Raw genomic sequence first — 20,383 nt, 5'->3', positions numbered from 1 at the left:
GCCTCTGTTGCACAGGATAAGAGTTAGCAGTTACCATGAGTATTTTGGTTTGTTTAACACTAACTTAAGCTCACTACATGATTCCTCATGTGATCCTGTATGACTTCAGTATTGGTTTACAATGAAAGAAAAAAAATAAACATTGAATTTGAAGTTGTCTGTCCAAACTTTTGACTAGTACTGTATATACTCACAGTTGGACTAATTTTAATTTGATTATTTTATTTTCTGGTACTCCACCATAAGTTAAACTAAACTTTATACTATATTTTCTCACATCATGTCTGTTGGGTATTCAGTGTAAAATGTAATTAATAAAAACTACAGTCATGTTTAAATAATTTATTTGTTTATTTGTGGTGGAGTGAAATTCTAAACAGATAATTTCTTATTGAATTTAAATGTAAACTATTTATTGTGAATGTGTGGGCATGTTATTTATTGTGTGGTCATGTATTTATTGTATTTGTGTGTTTTATTACAACTATTAATTGTACATGTTTATAATCTTGACTAACATTGAGCTGTGTTTATTTTTGTAGATGTGCAAGTCCTGTTGATGACGGACATCCTGGTGTTCTTGCAGGAAAAAGACCAGAAGTATTTTTTTCCCTGTCTGGTGAGTTAGTCCCCAATAAATACCCAGCTCATTTTTTCTGATATTCATAAATTTCATAAATCACTTAATGCACATAAAACAAGAATGAACAAAAATGAAGAGTCTTTTTTTATTCACACTTTTTTATTTTATTATTCACTCTTGTCTGTTTTTGCAGGACAAGCCTTCAGTCCTGTCTCTGCAGAACCTGATAGTCAGGGATATAGCCAATCAGGAGCGAGGGATGTTCCTCATCAGTGACTGCGAGCCTCCGGAGATGTACGAGCTGCATGCCGCCTCTAAAGATGACAGAAACAACTGGATGAAAACCATTCAGGAGGCAGTGAGGCAGTGAGTTTACCCTCTTTACCCATCTCCACTACTACCCACCATTAGAGCTAATTTTCCATTATTATACCCATTTTCTGATACTCAAATATTCAGATTAGGTCAGGAAAATATTTGGATTTAAAACTTTAACAGGTCAAAGTGTCAGTACTCACTTCTCTAACTAAAGAATAGCCACAATCAGTTTACATAGAAGTCTATATAGTTATTAAATAATACACCTTAGCATGTAAGTGAATACTAATATAAACATTAATAAAAAAAAACTTAATCCCTAATTTCCATTGCACCATAATATTCAGCAAGCTGTCCCGTTAAACCTGTACTTTAATCCAAATAATAAACTGTCCCTCTGGTTTGTGCTGTTTAGACTGAAAGGCACACAATGGCATTTATTGTTCCAGAGAAAATATCTCAAAATCACCTAAAATAGAAAAATAAATGTTTTTAAATAATTTTTTACATTTTGACATTTAGGCTTTCAATTACAAAATCAAATCCAGAAATTGTTCAATTTCTAAAAACAACTATTATTATTCAGGTTATTACTGTTCTTATATATAATAACTTCCAAATACTTATTGTATATTAGCAAGGTATAATTTTAATTACATTATTTAGTAATGTTCTATTTAAATACGCCAAGGATGCACAACAATTGACAATTTTTTGTCCAAAACTGAATAAAATAAAACATTTGGCCTAAAGCAGAATAACAAAAATGTTTTTAGTGTTTTTAATGAATGTTCTAACTCATAAATTGTCTGCATGTATTTTGCCTCTTGTAATTACTTTTAAAGTGTAATTTAATTTAAAAATAAAATAAAATAAATTAGACACAATAAGAAGTGCTGAAAGTGCTTTTTTGCCATTTTTGACCAAATCATTTTGGTTCCCTAATAAATCAGTAATATGCCTTTAGTGATCTAAAATCATGAGCTGATTTAATGCATCCAGCAATAGAGCTTCTTTAATACAGCTAAAGAAACACAATAACACACAGAAAGATCCCATTCTCTTTACTAATCGCTTTTTACTGAGGCTTTTGTGCACATGCAGTTCACCCACTGCTCCAGGGTCAGATTTAATGAGTTAAAGGAAATAAGCTGGTAAAGACTGGGATTGTGCCACACACACAGAGGGGTTCTCTGTGTTCATTTCCTCATCCTCTCTTTCTCTCTCTCTGTCTCTACCCCTCACTCAGGTGCCCCTCCAGGGAAGATTTCCCCCTCATTGAGACAGAGGACAAAGCTCTTCTGCGAAGAATCAGAGGTCAGTACCAGGACGAGCTCGTTTTTCCATCATTCAGTGCTGTTCCATTTCCTGCTATTACTGTGTTATCCTCCATGCTGTCTAACCTTTCCATGACCTGTCTAGAATATAGGATTGGGATATTGTCCAGCTGATGTGGTAAATGTTTCTGATGAGCTTAATGGAATTTCTGCAAATTTACCTCTGTTCTGTTTTTATCTCAGCTGATATTCAGCAAAAGGACCGGGAGGTGCTGGAGCTGCTACAGGAACGTGTTACCCTGTTCTGCGACCTGGCAGAGGTCACCAGAGGTCAAGAAGTCGCCCATCCCACCAACTGCCGCAATGTGTTCCGAGCAGACACGCCTTACGCACCTCAAGCTGAAAGATTACTGAATAACGCCATCACTGAAGGTATGACATGAATGAGTTACCTGAGTTCCCCTACCTGATGTTGCATCTTTAATTTTACACTGGAACTGGAACAAGGCAAATGTAGCCTTGATTGTAGCTGCATAGCCACATGATTACGCACATGGTCAGCTATAGCCTTTTGGGTACCCCAAGAAGGGATATTTGTACATAAGATTATTTGGTAAATAAAAAGTGTATACTATGTGCCAGTCAAAAAAATCTATATTGTAAATGAATACTGAAATCATCCAGACTATGTAGGAACACATAAGGAATCATGTAGTAACTTAAAAGTGTTAAACAAACCAAAATACTCATTTAGGTGCTCTTATCTGGGGTGCTGTTAACTGGCTGGTAACTCTAATAAACTTATCCTGTGCAACAGAGGTAGCTCTTGCTCTTTCTTTCCTGGTGCAATTCTGATGAAAGCCAGTTTCATTATAACGTCTTTGTGACTGCTCTTGAGGATACTTTCAAAGTTTTTGTAATTTTTTTGATAAATTGACCTTTTTTTTTCTTTACTTAGTTGTTGTTTTTGTTATAATATACATTAGAAAATTAATCAAACAGGGCTATTTATACCAACTCTACCTCTTCACAACTTTACAACTGATGCTCTCAAACACATTAAGAGACGAGAAATTCAACTAATTAACTCTAGACAAGTTCAGCACAGCTATTCCAAGTGACACACATGGGTTTACATAATATATATTTAATTACTTTTTCCCTGTTCTTCAAATTAGTGGACAGACTGAGTGAACTGCTCCTGGGCTCCAGCATCGACCTCCCTCGCTCCTGCAGTTCCAACAGTATCCAGAACCACACAGAGGCACCAGTAAGCAGTAAGTCTTACACCTGTTATGTTTCTTTACAGTGAAAATGTGAATATACAATGAAAAAAAGGCTAATATTCCATTCTCATTTTCTACTTTTTCTATTAAACACAGATGGAGAGACGGTTTCCGTTAATGGAACTCATGATGGGAACAGTCCATCACAAAAGGTAAGACTTTGATTTTAGCAATTTAGTGCCTGATATTAAATCATTTATTGGGCTCCCACTAGAGAAAGCTCTGTCAAAGTCAAAGCTGGTGAAACTGTTAAAGGCAGCAGTGACTTTAGACTAGGACAATATGGTGGTGTTGATACTGGAAAGCAACTCTGCTCTAAACTCTGCTAGATATGGAAGTAGGGGTTTCTACAGGAATCATTGTTAAATATATATGCTGTAATATTGTATGTGGGTTCTGGGATCTATCACTGGTGCCGAAAAAAAAAACAATAAAAGCAAAGCTTGTGTAATTATATATTTTTTCAAGCTGTCCGTAAAATAGAAAATCAGCTTGCTTTATTTTGGCACAAAATTGCAGGGGGGCAAATAGGTTTGTTAAACTGTATCTGCACATTTTCCACCCCAGCCAATAACACACACTTACTATTTTTACATGAAAGAATTTTTGGTACCACTTTAAAATAAGAATACCTTTATAAAGTGTTTATAAATGGTTTACTATAATGGTTTACTATAATGATTACTAATTAGGTTGTAAATGCCTTAAAAATATTAATAATCAGTTATAACACATATGTAGAAAGGGCAACAATATAGATGGCTGTGGGTTCACTATTTGACAAACAACAGGTCATTGTTGCCCTTTCTACGTATGTGTTATAACTTATTATTAATGATTTTTAAGGCGTTTACAACCTTATTATTAACCATTAATAAACTAATTGTAAACCATTTATAAACCCTTTATAAAGGTAGTCTTATTTTAAAGTGGTACCGAATTGGGACAACCCTTTAAGCATCCCGCCCTGAAGTTCAGCAAACTAGCTGCTGGTTAACTAGTTAACTTTAGGGTATTATATGTCTTCAGAAAAGGGGCAGGTGATGCAGAAATTAATTATTATTGTACATTTCTTAATTCCTCTGTAATGGGGAGCTGAAATAAGCTTTTAATATGTTATTTTTATAAAAAAGTATTGTGTTCCTCTGCAGTCTGTTGGGTCAAGGGGTGAAATGTGATTGAGCCTAAGTTAGTGCAACTCTAGAAAACCAAGTTACAGATAAATTAAAATGTAAATCATAACTGTTCTCCAATCTGCAGGACCGAAACGGCAACCAGCTGCAGGACAGGACCCCTAATGAGGTGCAGAATAGTTACTACAGCATTCATTTGAATGAAATTATGTTAATCAAAATGCAGCATTATTTTAATGAAATATTTCAAACTAACACTTTAAACTGTTCTGTCTGTGCTTTAGGAAGTATGCCAAAGACTTGTCAACCTCAGCAATCACCTCCATGGACTACAGGTCAGTCTCTGAGACTGTGCATCTGCGCCACTGTCAGCATTCTGTCTTTTTAACATTACGCCATCCTTTGCATCCTTTGCTTTTTTCCCTGATTGATTTGAGTTTGTTCTCTCTGTATCTCCCCTCTCCCCCCCAGGCTGCTGTAATAAGGCAGGACTCTATGCTGGAGTTATTTCTGCGGGACAGCTGTACGCCCTGCTCGGCTCCGCCCACCCCGACCTCCATCCCGCTGGGCCCCTCCCCGGTCCGGCTGAGCCGCTCTCTGTCCCGAGACGCTCTGCTGGAGGGTGTGAGTGGTGTGGTGGGGGAACACGCTCTGCTACAGCGTCAGTTCACCCTGCTGCACGAGGAGGTGGGGAGACTGCTCCCCCTGGAGGGCAAGCTGCGGGACAGCGAGAAAGCACGGGTGCAGCTCGAGACTCAGCTCAGAGAACTGCAGGCCGCACGCAACGGCAACAAAGCAGAGGACAACACAGATACAGACAAAACACAGCAGGTGACTGATTAGACCTCAAAGATATGTGAAATGTATGTGTGAGTGTGTAGCATACAAGAAAACCAAAGAAGTGGAATCACTGTTTTTAGTGATATATAAAATCATAATATAAAAGCAGTTTTGTAGAACGTACATTTAATATCAAACAAGAATGCTGCTAGCTTGTCTAATTAAAACTGTGTTAACAACTCTGTCAGAGGATCTGTAGTTTGTGTTCTCAATAATATAATAATCCCAGAAAATCAAAACAATTCAAATAATGTAATAAAGTAATAAAATATTTAGCCTAAAAATGTAATAAATTAATAATAATGTAATAATGAAAAAAAAATAATAAAAATAAATTCTCAGTAATGTTGTCAAATATTTTAAGAAATCAAATAATGATAAAATGTAATGAAATCACTTGACACAAAAAAAACAAAAAAAATCAACTATCAAAATGTAAAATATTTTCAGTGATATAATAAACAATTACCATTTATTTACCTAGAATATATTTATTTCAAATAATGCAATGAAGTATTATAAGTAATGACCTTGAAAATATAAAAATAAAATCCCAATAATGTAATAGATAGTAAAAATAGTAATATAACAAAGTTTGTAAAGTATTGCAAATAATAAATTTGAAAATATAAAAAAAAAATTGTAAAAACTTATTACTAATAATCATCCAGAAAACTATAAAATTATAAATAGTATTACAATTAATCAGTGGAAGTTGTAAAAATGAACAAAAAATATATATATATAATATAAAAATAATAAATCTGAAAATGTAAAAAATTTAAAACAAATTAAAGAAGAGATAAAATAAATTAAACCAGAAAGTGAAATTAGGAACGAACAATATTAGTCACATTTAAATAACTTCACATGTGGATCATATATTTTTAAGCAATTTAATCTGCTGATACAGGAACCCCAATATTGTGTGATTTCAGATTTTTTTAGATCATTATCAGTGAATGTATATTTGGCACTTAAACTAATTTTTTTAACATGTTCATTGTTAGCAATAGCACAGTACGATGTTTTGAACTCATTATGAGTCATGATGTTCATTTCTGTTGTTTTATCCTAGACTCCGGCTCCGAGAAGAGGAAGTGACGGGGGTCCGGGACCCCTCGCCCCGCTAGCCTGCCAGGAAGCCGTGGACCAGTTAGACGGCGTGCAGGAGGGCAGCGAGGAGGAGGAATCTGAAGAAGAGGAAGAGGTTCGGATTTCCCCGCGATCAGACAGCCCCAGAGGTGAGGCCCGGAGGCTTTGTTCTGTTTCATATTTTTCTCTCTCTTTACTATTTCTCTCCTCTCCTATCTCTCGTGTTCTCTCTCTCTCAGTCTCTGGGTGTGTTAGAAGGTAATATCCTCTCTGACTCTCTTCCCTGTGTTTACACTGTGGGTGGGAATCGCTGCACTCTGACAATATTTAACCTGCTGTATCTCTGTGATCTCCTCTTTGAAGACTGACAGCACACTGCAGCAGTATCTGCTGGAACAACCGCACCTACTATACTCTTACACTTTTTTATAACTCTGTTTAACCCCCTGACCTGTTATTGCTAGATATTTTGTTAGTAGATCTATGGTATGGCGTGTTATTTAGCAGCACCTTACTTTATTAGATTATTAGATACTTATTTATTTTAGTAGTTTTTTTAGATAAGAAGATGCAATGTATGTCCTAATATTTGAGGACACAAATGCTAAGATGTGCAAATGTCCTTATAGAGAAGTATTGCCAAAAGAATAGTGTTTATTTATTGGGCCGTAATTGAACTTTAAGGTACAATGCATTGTTAATAAATAGGCAACAATTTCTCAGTTTTTAGCTGATCATTTTTTATCTTGATCGACTGATTAATAATACCAAATAAGGGTGAGACTAGATGCCACATTAATCTTTACAGGCGAACTTGGTTATGGGTCTTTATGCAGGGATTCTGTAGTGTGCGTTAGTTTTACACATTCTGCATATCTCAATATCTGAGATTGAGTCAAAAATGATAGTAATTCCATCCAGTTGTTAAACAAGGAACTGCATCTTCCTGTAAAGCCTCTAAAATTACACTCACATAGAGCTGCTGTGATACTTAACTTATAAATATGATCTGATTGGCTCTCAGAATTGGCTAAATTAGAGAAATATCAGCCCATCGCATATTTTGGTTAAAAAAATCAGCCATTTCTAGGGAGGAAATTCTAACTTGTAGCTTATTGAATCAGTTTCATTATATAATTTTTATTATGCAATGATATATATTCTAAATAATTATGTAATTGTCTCATTTTTTATCTCTCTCTCATTTTATAGACCTCCAGGACATCCCAGAAGAGACTGAATGTGGGACTGAGGCCCCAGATGGTGAGGCTGGACCAGACGCTACCCAAACCTAACAACAACCAGCCAGCCAGCCTGCCTAACCTGACCACAACAACGGAGTCAGCCGCAGAGCCGGACTGACCTATGCTCTGCCGCTGGACGCTTCACACCACCGCCTCCTGTTCACCTCAAAGATAGAGGAGCAGATGCGGCCTAATACGTCCTGCTATAGAACTATTTATAGCTGAGAGAACTGGAAGGTTGACTGATTGAAGGATGTTGTTTTTTTTTTATATATAGCAGTTATGTTGAATCTCATTTCATTCGTGTGAATTCCAGACGCTTTCCCCTTCCTGTTTGATACACGGAAAAAAAAAAACATGAGAGTTTAAGGGGAAAAAAGAAATGTGTATGTCACAGAGGTAATCTGCTGGTCAAGAATCGTTGATAATTTATGTTACTGAGAGTAACCTCGTATCTTGATTTGATCTGTAGCCTACTACTGCCTGCCGTTTTACGTTTATTCTGCTGTTTGTATTGTTGTTTTATATGGTGCAGATGACTGAAACAAAAAAAAAAAAAAGAGGCTGAAAATATGAAGGTAGGAAAGATTAACTGTACTGTACTTATGTACTGTATGGAAATATTAGAATACGCATATAAACAGGGGTAAAGCTTGTATTTACAAAGCGTTGAAATAATGTGAGTACTGCTTTGTATGCACCTCATAGTAGCAATTATAAAAATCTTAAAGGAATGTTCCAGGGCTTTTTATCATAATCTCTATTTTCTGTGCATGCATTGTGCTTGTTTTTATTATCAAAACAAGCACATGTACATTTCATTTTGAACACTTAGAATTGAATCCAATGGGCAGATGTTAAATTTAAGTTTGTACACTCATTTTAATCAGACTCATTTGCCCCTGATATGTTTAAAAACTCCAGCAGCACTGCTGTGTTTGATCCACTCACACCAGCACACTAATACAACACGTACATCCATGCCAGTATCACTGCAGCTCTGAAAATGACTTTTTCTTCAGCATCTAACCATTGAATTCTAGTATTAGCGTGCCTTGCATCAGGACATATTGTATCTTTTAAAAATTCAGGAACGCATACAGAAATTATATATGAAATTATGCTCTGTAAGACCACACTGTACAGACACAGAATATTGAGTTAGTTAAGTTAAGAATTCCTGGACACAATTCCTTTAATAACGTATGAAGCTTATGGGAGACTTGAAACCTGCATTTTTCTTAATGACCAAACACTTCTAATTCTACAGGGTGGCAAATGCAGGCCGTTGATCATGTATCAGTGAAGATAGCATGATAAATAACTAAAGCTAAAGTAAGGGAAGCAAGAGACAACAATAAATTACCAAAGTGGTTTACTGGTTAGTAATATTCTGTTAAATTATACTTTATTTGAATAGAGTAGACGAGAATTTCTATCATGTTTAGGTCATTTAATAATAAATGATCGTTATTTGTAGGTCTTCAGGTGTGTGTTCCCTCTCCCTTCAGACATTAATGAGCCATTAGTTTAGTAAAAAAACAAAACAAAAAAAAACAGTGGCTTCATTCGTTAACCGCTTCACTTCATCCCATTAAGGTAGCTGTGTACATGGCAGGCCGTCAGCAGAGCAGTCTAACTGAAGTCCACTCCGGGACGCAGAAGGGTTTTTTCTCTCTTATGTATATTATGTATCTGTCTGTATAAATATTTGGAATTTTTTGAAAAAGGAAAAAAAAAACTTACAAACCCTTTTAAGTGTAAACCTTGTAACTTTTTTAACTTTTATGTTGTAATTTTATTATTTTTATTACTTGAACTTACTGCCTGTTTGTATTGTGTTGGTCAAATATACAGTAGCAATACAGAATTGTTGAGCTTCTGCTTCTTTATTGTCTCACACAAACACAAACCATGCACACACTTACACACATGTCCAACACGGACATACAGCTCTGGAAAAAAATAAGAGATCACTTAAAAATTTTACCAAATTGAAAACCTCTGGAATATAATCAAGAGGAACATGGATGACAAACCATCAAACCTCACAAGCTGAACTGCTTGAATATTTGAAGTTATTAAAGAGCAGTGTGTTAGACTGGTGGAGGGGAACATGCCAAGATGCATGAAAACTGTGCTTTAAAAAACTGATTCAGAAACTGATCACTGGTCCTCCGGTAATTTTACTCACTTTTTTTTTTAGTTTTGTCACCTCAGCTGACAGAAAGGCTACAGTAACTCAAATAACTCTGTAATTGTAGTGAAATGCATTTGAAATGAAAAAACACATCCAACCTTGACTACAGCTACAGAAAAGAGCAGTTCACGTGGGTGTCATGGCTGGACAGGACTCAGACACGCGCTGATGCAGATAAAACTTGACTTTATTAAGTAAAGGGGGCAGGCAAAAATCAGACTCGGTGAACAAAGCAAGGTCAAAAAACGAGAAATACAAAAATAGGCAAAAGAAAATGAAGTCCGGAGGCTGCAGATCGCAGGTAGAGCTGAGTGTGGGAGAGACAGAAGCTCTTACAGCGCCAGGTGTGACAATGGGTTTCCAAGAACAGAAAGCTGAAGCTGCATTGAATGTAGCCTCACCAATACTGGATAGTTGAAGACTGGAGAAACTTAGAGAAAATTTGTTTGATTTGGTGAATCAGGATTTATGCTTAGAATTCGTCATCAATAAAATGAATATATTGTATAAAATTAAGCTGATCTGGTTGAGATAGTGTAAAGGCATGAGCAGTGAGTTCTTGGTACAATTTAAGGTGTTAATACTAATAAATCATTACTTAAAAGCCACCAATATTTCAGTATTTTTGCTAACCATGTGTGTCCCTTTATGACCACAGCTGAACCATCTTTTAATGGCTATCCCATTAATCCCTTTCCACAATTCAAAATCCTCTAAAAAAATTCATGACACAACAATTAAGGTCAGTGTGCTTTAGCAGTGGTTCTTCTTAGTCACTTGGGATGTGGTAGAATGAGGAGATTCACAGGAAATTCTTGGGTCATGCCATCATATAGCAGATTCTCAACAAGGAATCTTTCCAACATCTTGTGAAATCCTTGCTGTAAAGAGCTAAAGCTTTTCTGAGAGGAATATTAATCCCTACCTTGTATTACTGCAGGGTTCTTATTAATTACTCAGTGGGTGTATATCATACCACACACTTAACAGTTCACTACTCAATATTACTCACTCCAAATGTGTCTCTATGAGCTTTAGATATCCTACATTAAGCCAAGCCTTGATCAAGCCTTGTGTACTGCTGTGCTTGTGAAGCACTTGGGGCAGTAATTATAGAGTCCAATCATAATATTTGTCAGCAGCTGAGTCTACATCACACCCTTATCTGCAAACGTAACCAGACAACTCCAGCTCAAGTCCAACAGTCATTCACTCGGGAGGAGCCGCAGTGTCCTACTGACACAGGCTGCTCTATCTGAAAGCTGGAGGATCCACGGTAAGTAGCCTATTAAGTTTTTGTTGAATTTACTTAAATTATTTGAGAAAACTGGTTGTCTTAAGAGTTTTGTGTAATGTTTACCAAAAACTTTAGTTAATTAGACTAAAAACGTTTAGTTATTATGCCTAAATTGTCAGTAAGTTTCATTTTTATTTTTTTGTTGTATCATTTGCTTTGCACAATAATTCTACTTCACATGGTATGGTCAGGTGAATAAAATAGATTTGTATTTTGTCCTCTCTTCATGTCATTTAAGTAAAATATAGAATTGAAATACTATAGAGTGATCAGTTTAGCATACAGACAACATAGAGTTACTGCAGCTCAGAAAATGTTGCTTGTTCTTACAGAGGCCAGGCAGTTCATCATAATGTGTAATCTAAACGTTTATCTAAAGTAGCCTGCAGGGAATCACTTTACACTAATAATGTGATAATAGTGTTAGAAACTAGGGGACACACCCAATATGCAAACAAATTGTGCCAGAAGCCAATGGAAAACAAGCTGCCAATGGCAACAGACTAAACTAAAAGTTAATATAAATTGATTAAACTTAAATATTTGAATCTGTTTTAATGTAATGTGTCCACATAATGTTCACTTGATTTTAAATAGTTGAGTAATGTTTTGAAATATCCACTTTTATAAAACAGACCTCTTTTTTATACTGAATAGAGATTGTGCTGTAGCATATTCTTCATAATCAGATTTTTTTTTTGCTCAATGTGGCTCAGATCTGATTTTTTTCGTGGCTGTGTGAACGGGCCAAATACGATTTTTTCAAATCAGATTTGAGTCACTTTCATATGTGGTCCTAAATCTGATACATATCCGAACCATGGACATGCAGAGACATAAACGGTTAAATTGGAATTCATGAGGCTTCTTTTTCGTACCCACACATCTCTAGGTGCAGCTGTAGCTGCAAAAACAGCAAAAGCAAACCACCTGTCCTTTTTTCACCTCCTCGACCTGAACATGAACTTCAGACCAGTGTTTCTCCACTCCAGCAAAAGATGCTCCATATATGAGCTGCTAACTCATCCGTTTCCCTTTATAAAGCTACGAGTCGTCTCTCAAATATGACATGTTTTGTTGTTAGTGAAGAAGGAGACGTTTATACACAGATCAGTGTGAGCATGTGAGATGTTTCAGGGGCAGATTCATTCTTATTACATACATATACAGCTTACTTACATTTGTGAATGTAAACCGTCAAGATCTGCCAAATCTGATCTGAGCAAAAAATTGTATTTGAGCAATGTGGCTTGTCATGTGAACGTAGCTTATGGTGGTAAATATCTCTGTAAATAACTGTTGTTCCCTAACCTCCACTATGAATAGATTTTTTTCACATGACAACCATTTAATAATGTAAGAAATTACACAATTTTTAATCTAGTCAATAGATAGATCTTGTAGTGTTTGTAACATTTTCCTTTTATTTGCAATTTGCAGTCGAAACTTTCAGAGATATGGAGAGACCAGTGGACAACATTGAGTACAATCCAGGCAAAGAAACTGTACGTAACATACTGCAACATATTTATTTTAACCTTGTCATATTTATTCATTCATATTGTCTTCATTCCTTTGTTCTCATTCTTGTGAGTCATTCTTCTCATTTTTAGATGTGGTGGGGAACTCTGGGAACAATGCGTCCGTTTCAGCCTTTTGATCCAGATCTGGATGCTCGTCGGATTTATGCTGCACTGGACAACAAAAGTACTGAGAACTTTCATTTAACACAATATTAGAACCTGTTTATACTTGATTACTTCAGGTGTCTTGGGTTGTTTTGAGTGTGTGCCCACGTTTGTCTGTGTGTGTGTTGTTAGCTGTTGACGTGAGGACCTTAATATGGATCCTAACTAACCGGACCAATGCCCAGAGACAGAACATTGCTGTGGCCTACCACAACCTCGCACAGAAGGTATGGAAATGCTGCTGTATTACTTTAGTATCACTTAAATCATTTAAATTCTTTTCAGACAAAAATCTACATGTAACAGTGAAGCACGGGGCAGTGATGTCCTCAAAGGCCGAATTACCATTTCTGAAACATAATTTTAAATCACTGATAAAACCTGATAATAACATCATGAACAGTTTATAGTGTACAATAATGCTACTGGGGGAGCTTACCCACCAGCACGCTGACCCTACTCCGCTCTCAGCACAACCAGCAAGTTGATTGGCTGTTCTTGCTGAGGGGCAGGACTTTATCCTTGAATGGGCACCGTGATTAGCTTTAAAATCCCATATGGGTGGAGGGTTGGCTTAGTGGTTAGCACATTTGCCTCTAAGCGCTTGGGTCTTGGGTTCATTGGATGGAGTTTCTATGTTCTCCTTGTGTCCATGTGGAACTCCCACAGGGAACTCCCAAAATTCCTCCAAAAAATGGGAAAAAAATTATACAAATATCGAAAAATTTGGAGATCAGGTAAATTGGGTACTCTAAATGATCCTGTTTTAAGTGTAAGTTTGTATAACTATATAATGCAGTCCTCCAGGTAGATGGTTTCCTCCCAAATTCTGAAAGAAAAATTGGAGATCAGGTAAACTGGGTACTCTAATTTGTCCTGGTTTATGTATAAGTATGTAAGTATATATGACTGTATGCCCAGATAAGGACTGGCACTCCTCCAGGTGGATGGTTGTTTCTGGACCGTTGTTTCCGGTTAAGAGTACACTGTGTGCAGTTGGATTCCGGTTTCTACCATTGTGTGGGTGGATGAGTGCTGAGTGTAAAAAGTGGTTAAAAAGTATCCTAGGGGTTTCTAGAAAAGCACTACTGTATATAAGTAATCAACCAGAAAGTTGATTGGCTGTTCTTGCTGAGGGGTGGGACTTTATCCTTAAATGGGCACCATGATTAGCTTCAAAATACCAAATGGGTGGCAGGCTGGCTTAGTGGTTAGCATGTTTGCCTCTCAGTGCTTGGGTCTTGGGTTTAAGTTTCTATTTGGGTGGAGATCCATGTTCTCCTCGTGTCTATGTGGAACTTTCACTGGGGACTTTCACTGATTTCCTCCTAAAATTTCGGGGAAAAAAAAAAAAAAATTGGAGATCAGGTAAATTAGGTACTCTAAACTGTCCTGGTTTACGTAAAAATATGTAAGTATGTATAACTACAATAACCATACGCCCAGATATGGATTGGCACTCAATGCAGTCTTCCAGGTGGATGCTTGTTTCCAGACGGTTGTTACCTGGAGAGTGACCTGATGAATGAAGAAACAAATTAATTTGTTTTTTTGTCCTTATACTTCACAATGTATATCTCAGGATCTGAACGCAGTTCTGAAGAAAGCCCTGTCCGGGGCCGTGCAGGAGCTGCTGCTGGCCTTACTAATGACCCCAGCTCAGTTCGACTCCCACCGTCTTCGCCATTCCATGGAGGTGAGCCAAGAACCTTAACCACAGCAATGCAGTACAATGTAGATTTGAACCATTGCTGATATGATGTTTATGATATACAATTGTGCACGTGTGTGTGTGTGGTTGTGTAGGGTCTAGGTACTGATGAGGAAGCTCTCTTGGAGGTGTTGTGCACCAGATCACCAGAACAGCTCCGAGATATCACAATCGAGTACAAGCAGGGTGAGGGTAGATACAGAGTTAAATTAATTTGCTAGCTGGTTGCAAAGCTAACAGTGCTTATTCCAAGATATGCAACATCCCAGCAGTGAAGCACAGGGGTGGTAGCATCATGCTGTGGGGAAAGTTATCTGGGAAGCATGATGAATGTAGTCATTGGGGTTCATTAGGAACGCATTTGTGTTTCTTGGTCCACAGCTTACGGACGTTACCTGGAGAAAGACCTGATCAGTGAGACCAGCAAAGACTTCACCAAGCTGGTGCTGGCCATACTCAAGGTAAAGCGTGACCATGGATTACTGGTCAGAGCCTCTGTGATTTAAGCTTAGCAAAGAATCTGTGAACATCTAATTGAATGTTCAAATGGTTCTTTATCTGGTTAATTCATTTTGCATATCCAAGAAAAACAGCTTGCAGATTTTCTTGTAGATCTTGTAGAACATTAGTCTTATAAAACTTTTTTAAAAGGGGTCCTCTAGTGCTATAAGTCACAGGACTACATTCTGTCAAATATAGAACTCTTTTTATTTAATCAGGTCCAATTACACTGTGAGAGGAGTTCTACTGGTACAACCATAAAGAAGAAGGGGTACCACTTTAAAATAAGACTACCCTTATAAAGGGTTTATAAATGGTTTATAAATTAGATTATTAAGTATTGTTGATTAGGTTGTAAATGCTTTAAAACCATTGATAAGCAGTTACAACAGTTTGACAGTTTGCTTAGTCATTTAATATATAGTAAATAGTTAAACATACTTACAAATATATTAATGTAACAAGTTTAATGCTGATTGATGGAAAACACAAAGTAAGATCAGTATCTAGAACGAGGTTTGACAGAAGAAATGAGTGTGGAATCACTACTACTAAATAACAACTCACTGTTGTTATTTCTATCTATGTTGTTATTTATTTATTAACTGCTTATTAATAAGTTTTAAAGTATTTGCAGCCCAATTCATAACTATTAATAATCTCCTTTATAAACCATTCATAACCCCTTTATAAAGGTAGTCTTATTTTAAAGTGGTACAGAAGGTTGTCTAGTGGTTCTAACCAAAGGCAGTAGAGTTGTTATAAAACTAAAGAAGTTTGGGCTTACATATATTTTGAAATATATGATTCTATAGAGCACTCAAATGGATTCCCCAATTGTAATAAGTCACAGAACCCCCACATAAGCCTAAGATGGATTATAGCATGTTCTCTGCAGTTAGAAGTTAATAAGTCAGCTTCTTGTCTCTCGTCTCTGTCATATCAACAGAAGGAGGAGTTAAACACAACCGGGGAGATTGATTACCAGCTCATAGCTCAAGATGTCAAGGTGTGGCACGAAATCTCCCTCTCCCTCTCTCTCTCTCTCTCTCTGTTGCTCATTCTCTCTCCTCATAAACTTTATATGGCCTCCTACAGAAAGCCATATACTGGCACTAATACTAAATCTCACTGAATGTGTGTTTAGAGTCTTAAAGATGCCATCATTGCAAAGAAATCTGACCCCACCCCCTGGATCCAAGTGCTGACCTCTCGCAATGCAGACCATCTCAACAGAGGTATAAACTTTTGAGCTCAGACTTTGGACTCTCCCTTACAGCTTTACAAGCAGATATCACACCCACAATCAGAGTACAGTACAGTACAGTACAGAGTACAGTATCTCCCAGTATCTCCAAAAAAATATTTCTGGAATATTGTATACAACTTGTGGGCATCATGGCTCAAAAACTTGATGATCCAAAATTGTCTGGCTTTCAAATAAAAAATGTGCAATTAAAATAAACATTGTTTATTAGTGCAGTGATACAGAATACTGAATGTGGCTGGTTAAATGGTACAAATTTGTACTTATTGCTGTTAAAAATGACTTTGTACTTCAGAGGGAACAAATCTGACCCTGTAAAGACCAATATTGTTTGAGGGTACAATTATTAAGAGTATACCTTTGAGTACAAAAAAGTACTCATATCGTACCTCTGTTTTTTAGAGTGTAGGGTTCTCCTAAATACGAAAAGAAATGTGATAGAGTGCACAAAAGTTAAAAGAAAAACAAATTTTCAAAAGCATCTATTCAATCCATTTATATGTTCAGGTTTAGCCACACCCCCTCTATGTAAAGGTTCCATGTTGTGCAGTTTTATGTTATGCCCTTTTATGTTTTTGCCCACCCGTGCTGCTACGTAATTTTGGAGCAACTGAGGTCCATTCCTCATGAAATTTTGAGACATTCTAAAGACCAACTGCTAGATTAATTCATTATGTTAAAAAAGAAAATAAAAACATAAAAATGAAAGATACAAGCTTTATGCATGACCCTGTGTTGGTGTATTAGTGTTCTCTAGATTGGAAGACATGAATGGGGAACCGGTTGATAAAACAGTCCAGAGCAACTTCTCAGGCGACCTGCGACTCGGTCTGCGCATTTTGGGTGAGAAAGCTGCCAACACCTTTATACTGATGTGAACATTCTAATGAGATTTGATTTGTTTATTATTTTTTTATAGTGGCAAATTCCAAGCTATGCTACCTAGGTGTCAGTTAGTGGTAGTTAGTGTTCTCCTCCAAGCGTGTCGAGTTGTCTCTTAATGTCGCATTAGTGGTAGCTCATAACTTTCCAAATAAATTACAGTTCAATATTTTTATTGTGATAAAGCAATATATGTGCTTATTTCATGCCTAACATTCCTTCGGGATAAATGAAGTATCTATCTATCTATCTATCTATCTATCTATCTATCTATCTATCTATCTATCTATCTATCTATCTATCTATCTATCTATCTATCTATCTATCTATCTATCTATCTATCTATCTATCTATCTATCTATCTAACAGTTCAAACAATCCAGAATACACCACTCTATCTGGCCCAGCGCCTACACACCTCCATGAAGGTGAGGAGAGCACTCTATCTACTTTTTATCAGCTGTCAGGTGACTGGGTGGACACTAAACTGTGCGTGATTATCTGTGTTTCAGAAAAACTCTGTTGTTCGAGGCATCTTGGTGGGCCGGAGTGAGGAGGACCTCCTGTGGGTGAGGGTCCATTTCCGCAAGCTGGCCAACAGTTCTCTCTACTCAACTATAGAGGTCAGTTATAAACTTCAACCGGGTTGTCTGAAACTCTGTCCGTTGCTAATACAAAAAAGACCTATAGGAGGATGCACTAGCTAGTCAGTAATAGGTGGTCCACAGGCTAATTAGTAGTGTACATAGGTACATGCTGTCTGCAATCAAATTAAATCAAGCTAATTTGAAAAACATTGTACTGTACTTTTTAATTGCACTTCTCATGCTGTCCCAACATTTTTCTGATTATATTTTTTCACAAAAATAGTTGTATATATAATATGAATTGAGTATATATGTTTATTTTTCCTTATTTCACATTTTACATGCACATAAGTCACATTACAATTCAAAAGAGAAATAATTAAATTTTAATTCGCTTTTCAATGGAAAACATGTATCTCCAAAACTGCAACTTTATAGGTGAAAAATAAAACCTTCTTAACTTTAAATGAAAGTTAAAGTAAGAAACGTTTATTTCAGGTCATTGTGGATAGTTTTTATTGGTTCATTTATCAATACATTGTGAAACATGTAAGGGACAGTTTGTGAGTTCAATTATCTAATACTAAAACTACAAATAAACAAAAACTACTATCCACTAGTATTTATTTTTTTGCATAAATGTTCATATCCAGAATGATCCATGATAAAAATAACCTAAACGTATAAATTTATATTAATATATCACTTATTATTATTATTTTCACTATTATTCTCAAACTGTCTGAAATATTAATTAAAAAGCTATTTACTGCTTTAAATTCTGTATATTTAATATATTGTATATTTAAACACAGCTTTTATTGTATATAACTATAAATAACACTTGATAAATGATTATTACACATCTTGTTTTGTTTTGTTTTATTTGCAGAAAGAATTTAAAGGGGACCTGCAGCTGGCTCTGCTGGGTATTTGCCGATCGGAAGACATATAGGGGAACTCTTGTATTTGCTGTGGTTCTGTTTTAGAAAGTTTTCATTAGTATACAGTAAATGCCCTCTTTCTGTAACAAGCTCTGCAAACTATGTTTATCTACCACTAGGAGGAGTCATAGTCTGCCATAATAAGTTGAAGAGGCTCAACGATTGTACTGGATATTTAAGCTTCACCTTTTATTTTGTACATTTTTATCTGTGTAATAAAACGATGATAAATAAATAAATTAACAAAGAATAAAACTGTTACATTTTCATCTTTAAGGCATGGGTGCAACTGGTTGGGACAGCTACTGCTGACAAATTAAATGAAAATTCATTTTATGACCATTTTTTTAACCTCTTTAATCCATCCGAATTTAACAGCCTGTTATTTTTCATTCACTTTGCCTTTAAAACGTATATATGCACATGTCCTCTTTGATATACTGTATATCATGCATCATTGCATTGAATATCTGTAACCCTTCCATAAAGGGTTTCCTAAATAGACTAGATTTTAGATGATATTTCCCTTTCAATGAAAAAAGTCATAAATAGTTTGTTATGCAGAAGAAGCACAAGTGTTCTGAAAATCTAGAGGAAGTCCTGTAAACCCTTAAGTTGTGTTCACAGTCAGAATGGTTGTTTATATAAGTAACACACAAACACAAAAGCATTTTCCCACACACTTCCATTACGCTGTTGCTTCCTGTTTCCTTTATCTTATCTACTGATCCAGTGCTACTTATCCTCTCATCTTCCGTATCTTCTTTCCTTGTTTATCTGTCCCAATTGTGTTACTTATTTTAGGCATACAATATTGTTTTACAAAAAACAATACACTGGATGTTGAGAAGTAGCACATTTTATATGTAATTTATGAATATTAACAAGGCATTCATTGAGTAAAAGTGGGGTTTTTATTGAGTTTTTGCATTTTATGTATGAAATTTTCTTTAATTTGTGTGTAAATTTATTTTGAATGGATGATGTGAAACAATGCAATCTAGAGAAGTTTTCTGATAAGTCCTGGTTGAAGCTTTCTCAGTGTCCAAAGTGTTTAATGACCCCAAAAGCTACATTATGGATTGTTAACCATTACACACAGTATATAACCGAAAATACATACTGCTTGTTTGCTTAAGACCATATAAAATAACAATTTCACACCAAAGCTACTGTGAGTGACTTTGTTTGCCTGTCAGTGATTGATTTATCCAGCTGGGGCTGGAGCATGTAGAGAGAGAATTGCGAACATTCCAGAAAATGTGTCATTTTCTAAATATTTGTGGTTCATAAGTATGAATTACTGTATCTTGTCACTGTTATGCAAAAAAAATATCTCAGTTTCACTTTTTGACACTTTAATTTGTCTGTTCAAAATGTCATAAGTTAGAAAATGTTATTGTTAGGAAAAACTGAAATTTTAGAACATATGACAATAATGTAAAATGGCTAATAGAAATGTTTAAAAATATTTGAAATTGATTTTATATTTTGTAAAATCTGTAAAATTACAATTAGAAGCTTGCTCCT

At 35.9% G+C, this 20,383-nt stretch overlaps 2 protein-coding genes across 5 annotated transcripts in view; both read left to right on the top strand.

The window, feature by feature from the left end:
- arhgef2 (rho/rac guanine nucleotide exchange factor (GEF) 2) overlaps positions 1–9,333 on the top strand; it is a 98,029-nt gene extending 88,696 nt beyond the window's left edge. For all 4 annotated transcript variants that reach the window (XM_022679109.2, XM_022679110.2, XM_022679112.2 and 1 more), the window contains 11 exons: positions 543–619; positions 777–949; positions 2,151–2,218; positions 2,422–2,610; positions 3,357–3,455; positions 3,561–3,616; positions 4,725–4,766; positions 4,882–4,932; positions 5,069–5,428; positions 6,516–6,681; positions 7,745–9,333. In XM_022679109.2, coding sequence (XP_022534830.2) covers positions 543–619; positions 777–949; positions 2,151–2,218; positions 2,422–2,610; positions 3,357–3,455; positions 3,561–3,616; positions 4,725–4,766; positions 4,882–4,932; positions 5,069–5,428; positions 6,516–6,681; positions 7,745–7,827 — 1,364 coding nt within the window. In that variant the 3' untranslated portion in view covers positions 7,828–9,333. The remainder of the gene's footprint in view (positions 1–542; positions 620–776; positions 950–2,150; positions 2,219–2,421; positions 2,611–3,356; positions 3,456–3,560; positions 3,617–4,724; positions 4,767–4,881; positions 4,933–5,068; positions 5,429–6,515; positions 6,682–7,744) is intronic.
- Positions 9,334–11,149: 1,816 nt separating this feature from the next.
- On the top strand, positions 11,150–19,108 carry LOC103024979 (annexin A2). The gene is made up of 13 exons (XM_022679108.2): positions 11,150–11,252; positions 12,714–12,778; positions 12,887–12,980; positions 13,094–13,188; positions 14,544–14,657; positions 14,768–14,858; positions 15,054–15,133; positions 16,123–16,182; positions 16,321–16,411; positions 17,188–17,283; positions 17,692–17,750; positions 17,835–17,945; positions 18,802–19,108. The coding sequence occupies exons 2-13, from the start codon at positions 12,731–12,733 to the stop codon at positions 18,862–18,864; spliced, it is 1,002 nt and encodes a 333-aa protein (XP_022534829.2). The 5' UTR covers positions 11,150–11,252; positions 12,714–12,730; the 3' UTR covers positions 18,865–19,108.
- The last annotated feature ends 1,275 nt before the right edge of the window (positions 19,109–20,383 follow it).

The sequence above is a fragment of the Astyanax mexicanus genome, chromosome 4, assembly GCF_023375975.1.
Source record: "Astyanax mexicanus isolate ESR-SI-001 chromosome 4, AstMex3_surface, whole genome shotgun sequence".
In the NCBI taxonomy this organism is placed as follows: Eukaryota; Metazoa; Chordata; class Actinopteri; order Characiformes; family Acestrorhamphidae; genus Astyanax; species Astyanax mexicanus.
This window is presented reverse-complemented; position numbering and strand designations above follow the sequence as displayed.

Coding starts and splice junctions, on each gene's coding strand:
- LOC103024979 (XM_022679108.2), top strand. CDS start 12,731: ATGGAGAGACCAGTGGACAACATTGAGTACAATCCAGGCAAAGAAACT. Junction 12,779..12,886: donor ACAATCCAGGCAAAGAAACT/GTACGTAACATA, acceptor TCTCATTTTTAG/ATGTGGTGGGGAACTCTGGG. Junction 14,859..15,053: donor CACAATCGAGTACAAGCAGG/GTGAGGGTAGAT, acceptor CTTGGTCCACAG/CTTACGGACGTTACCTGGAG.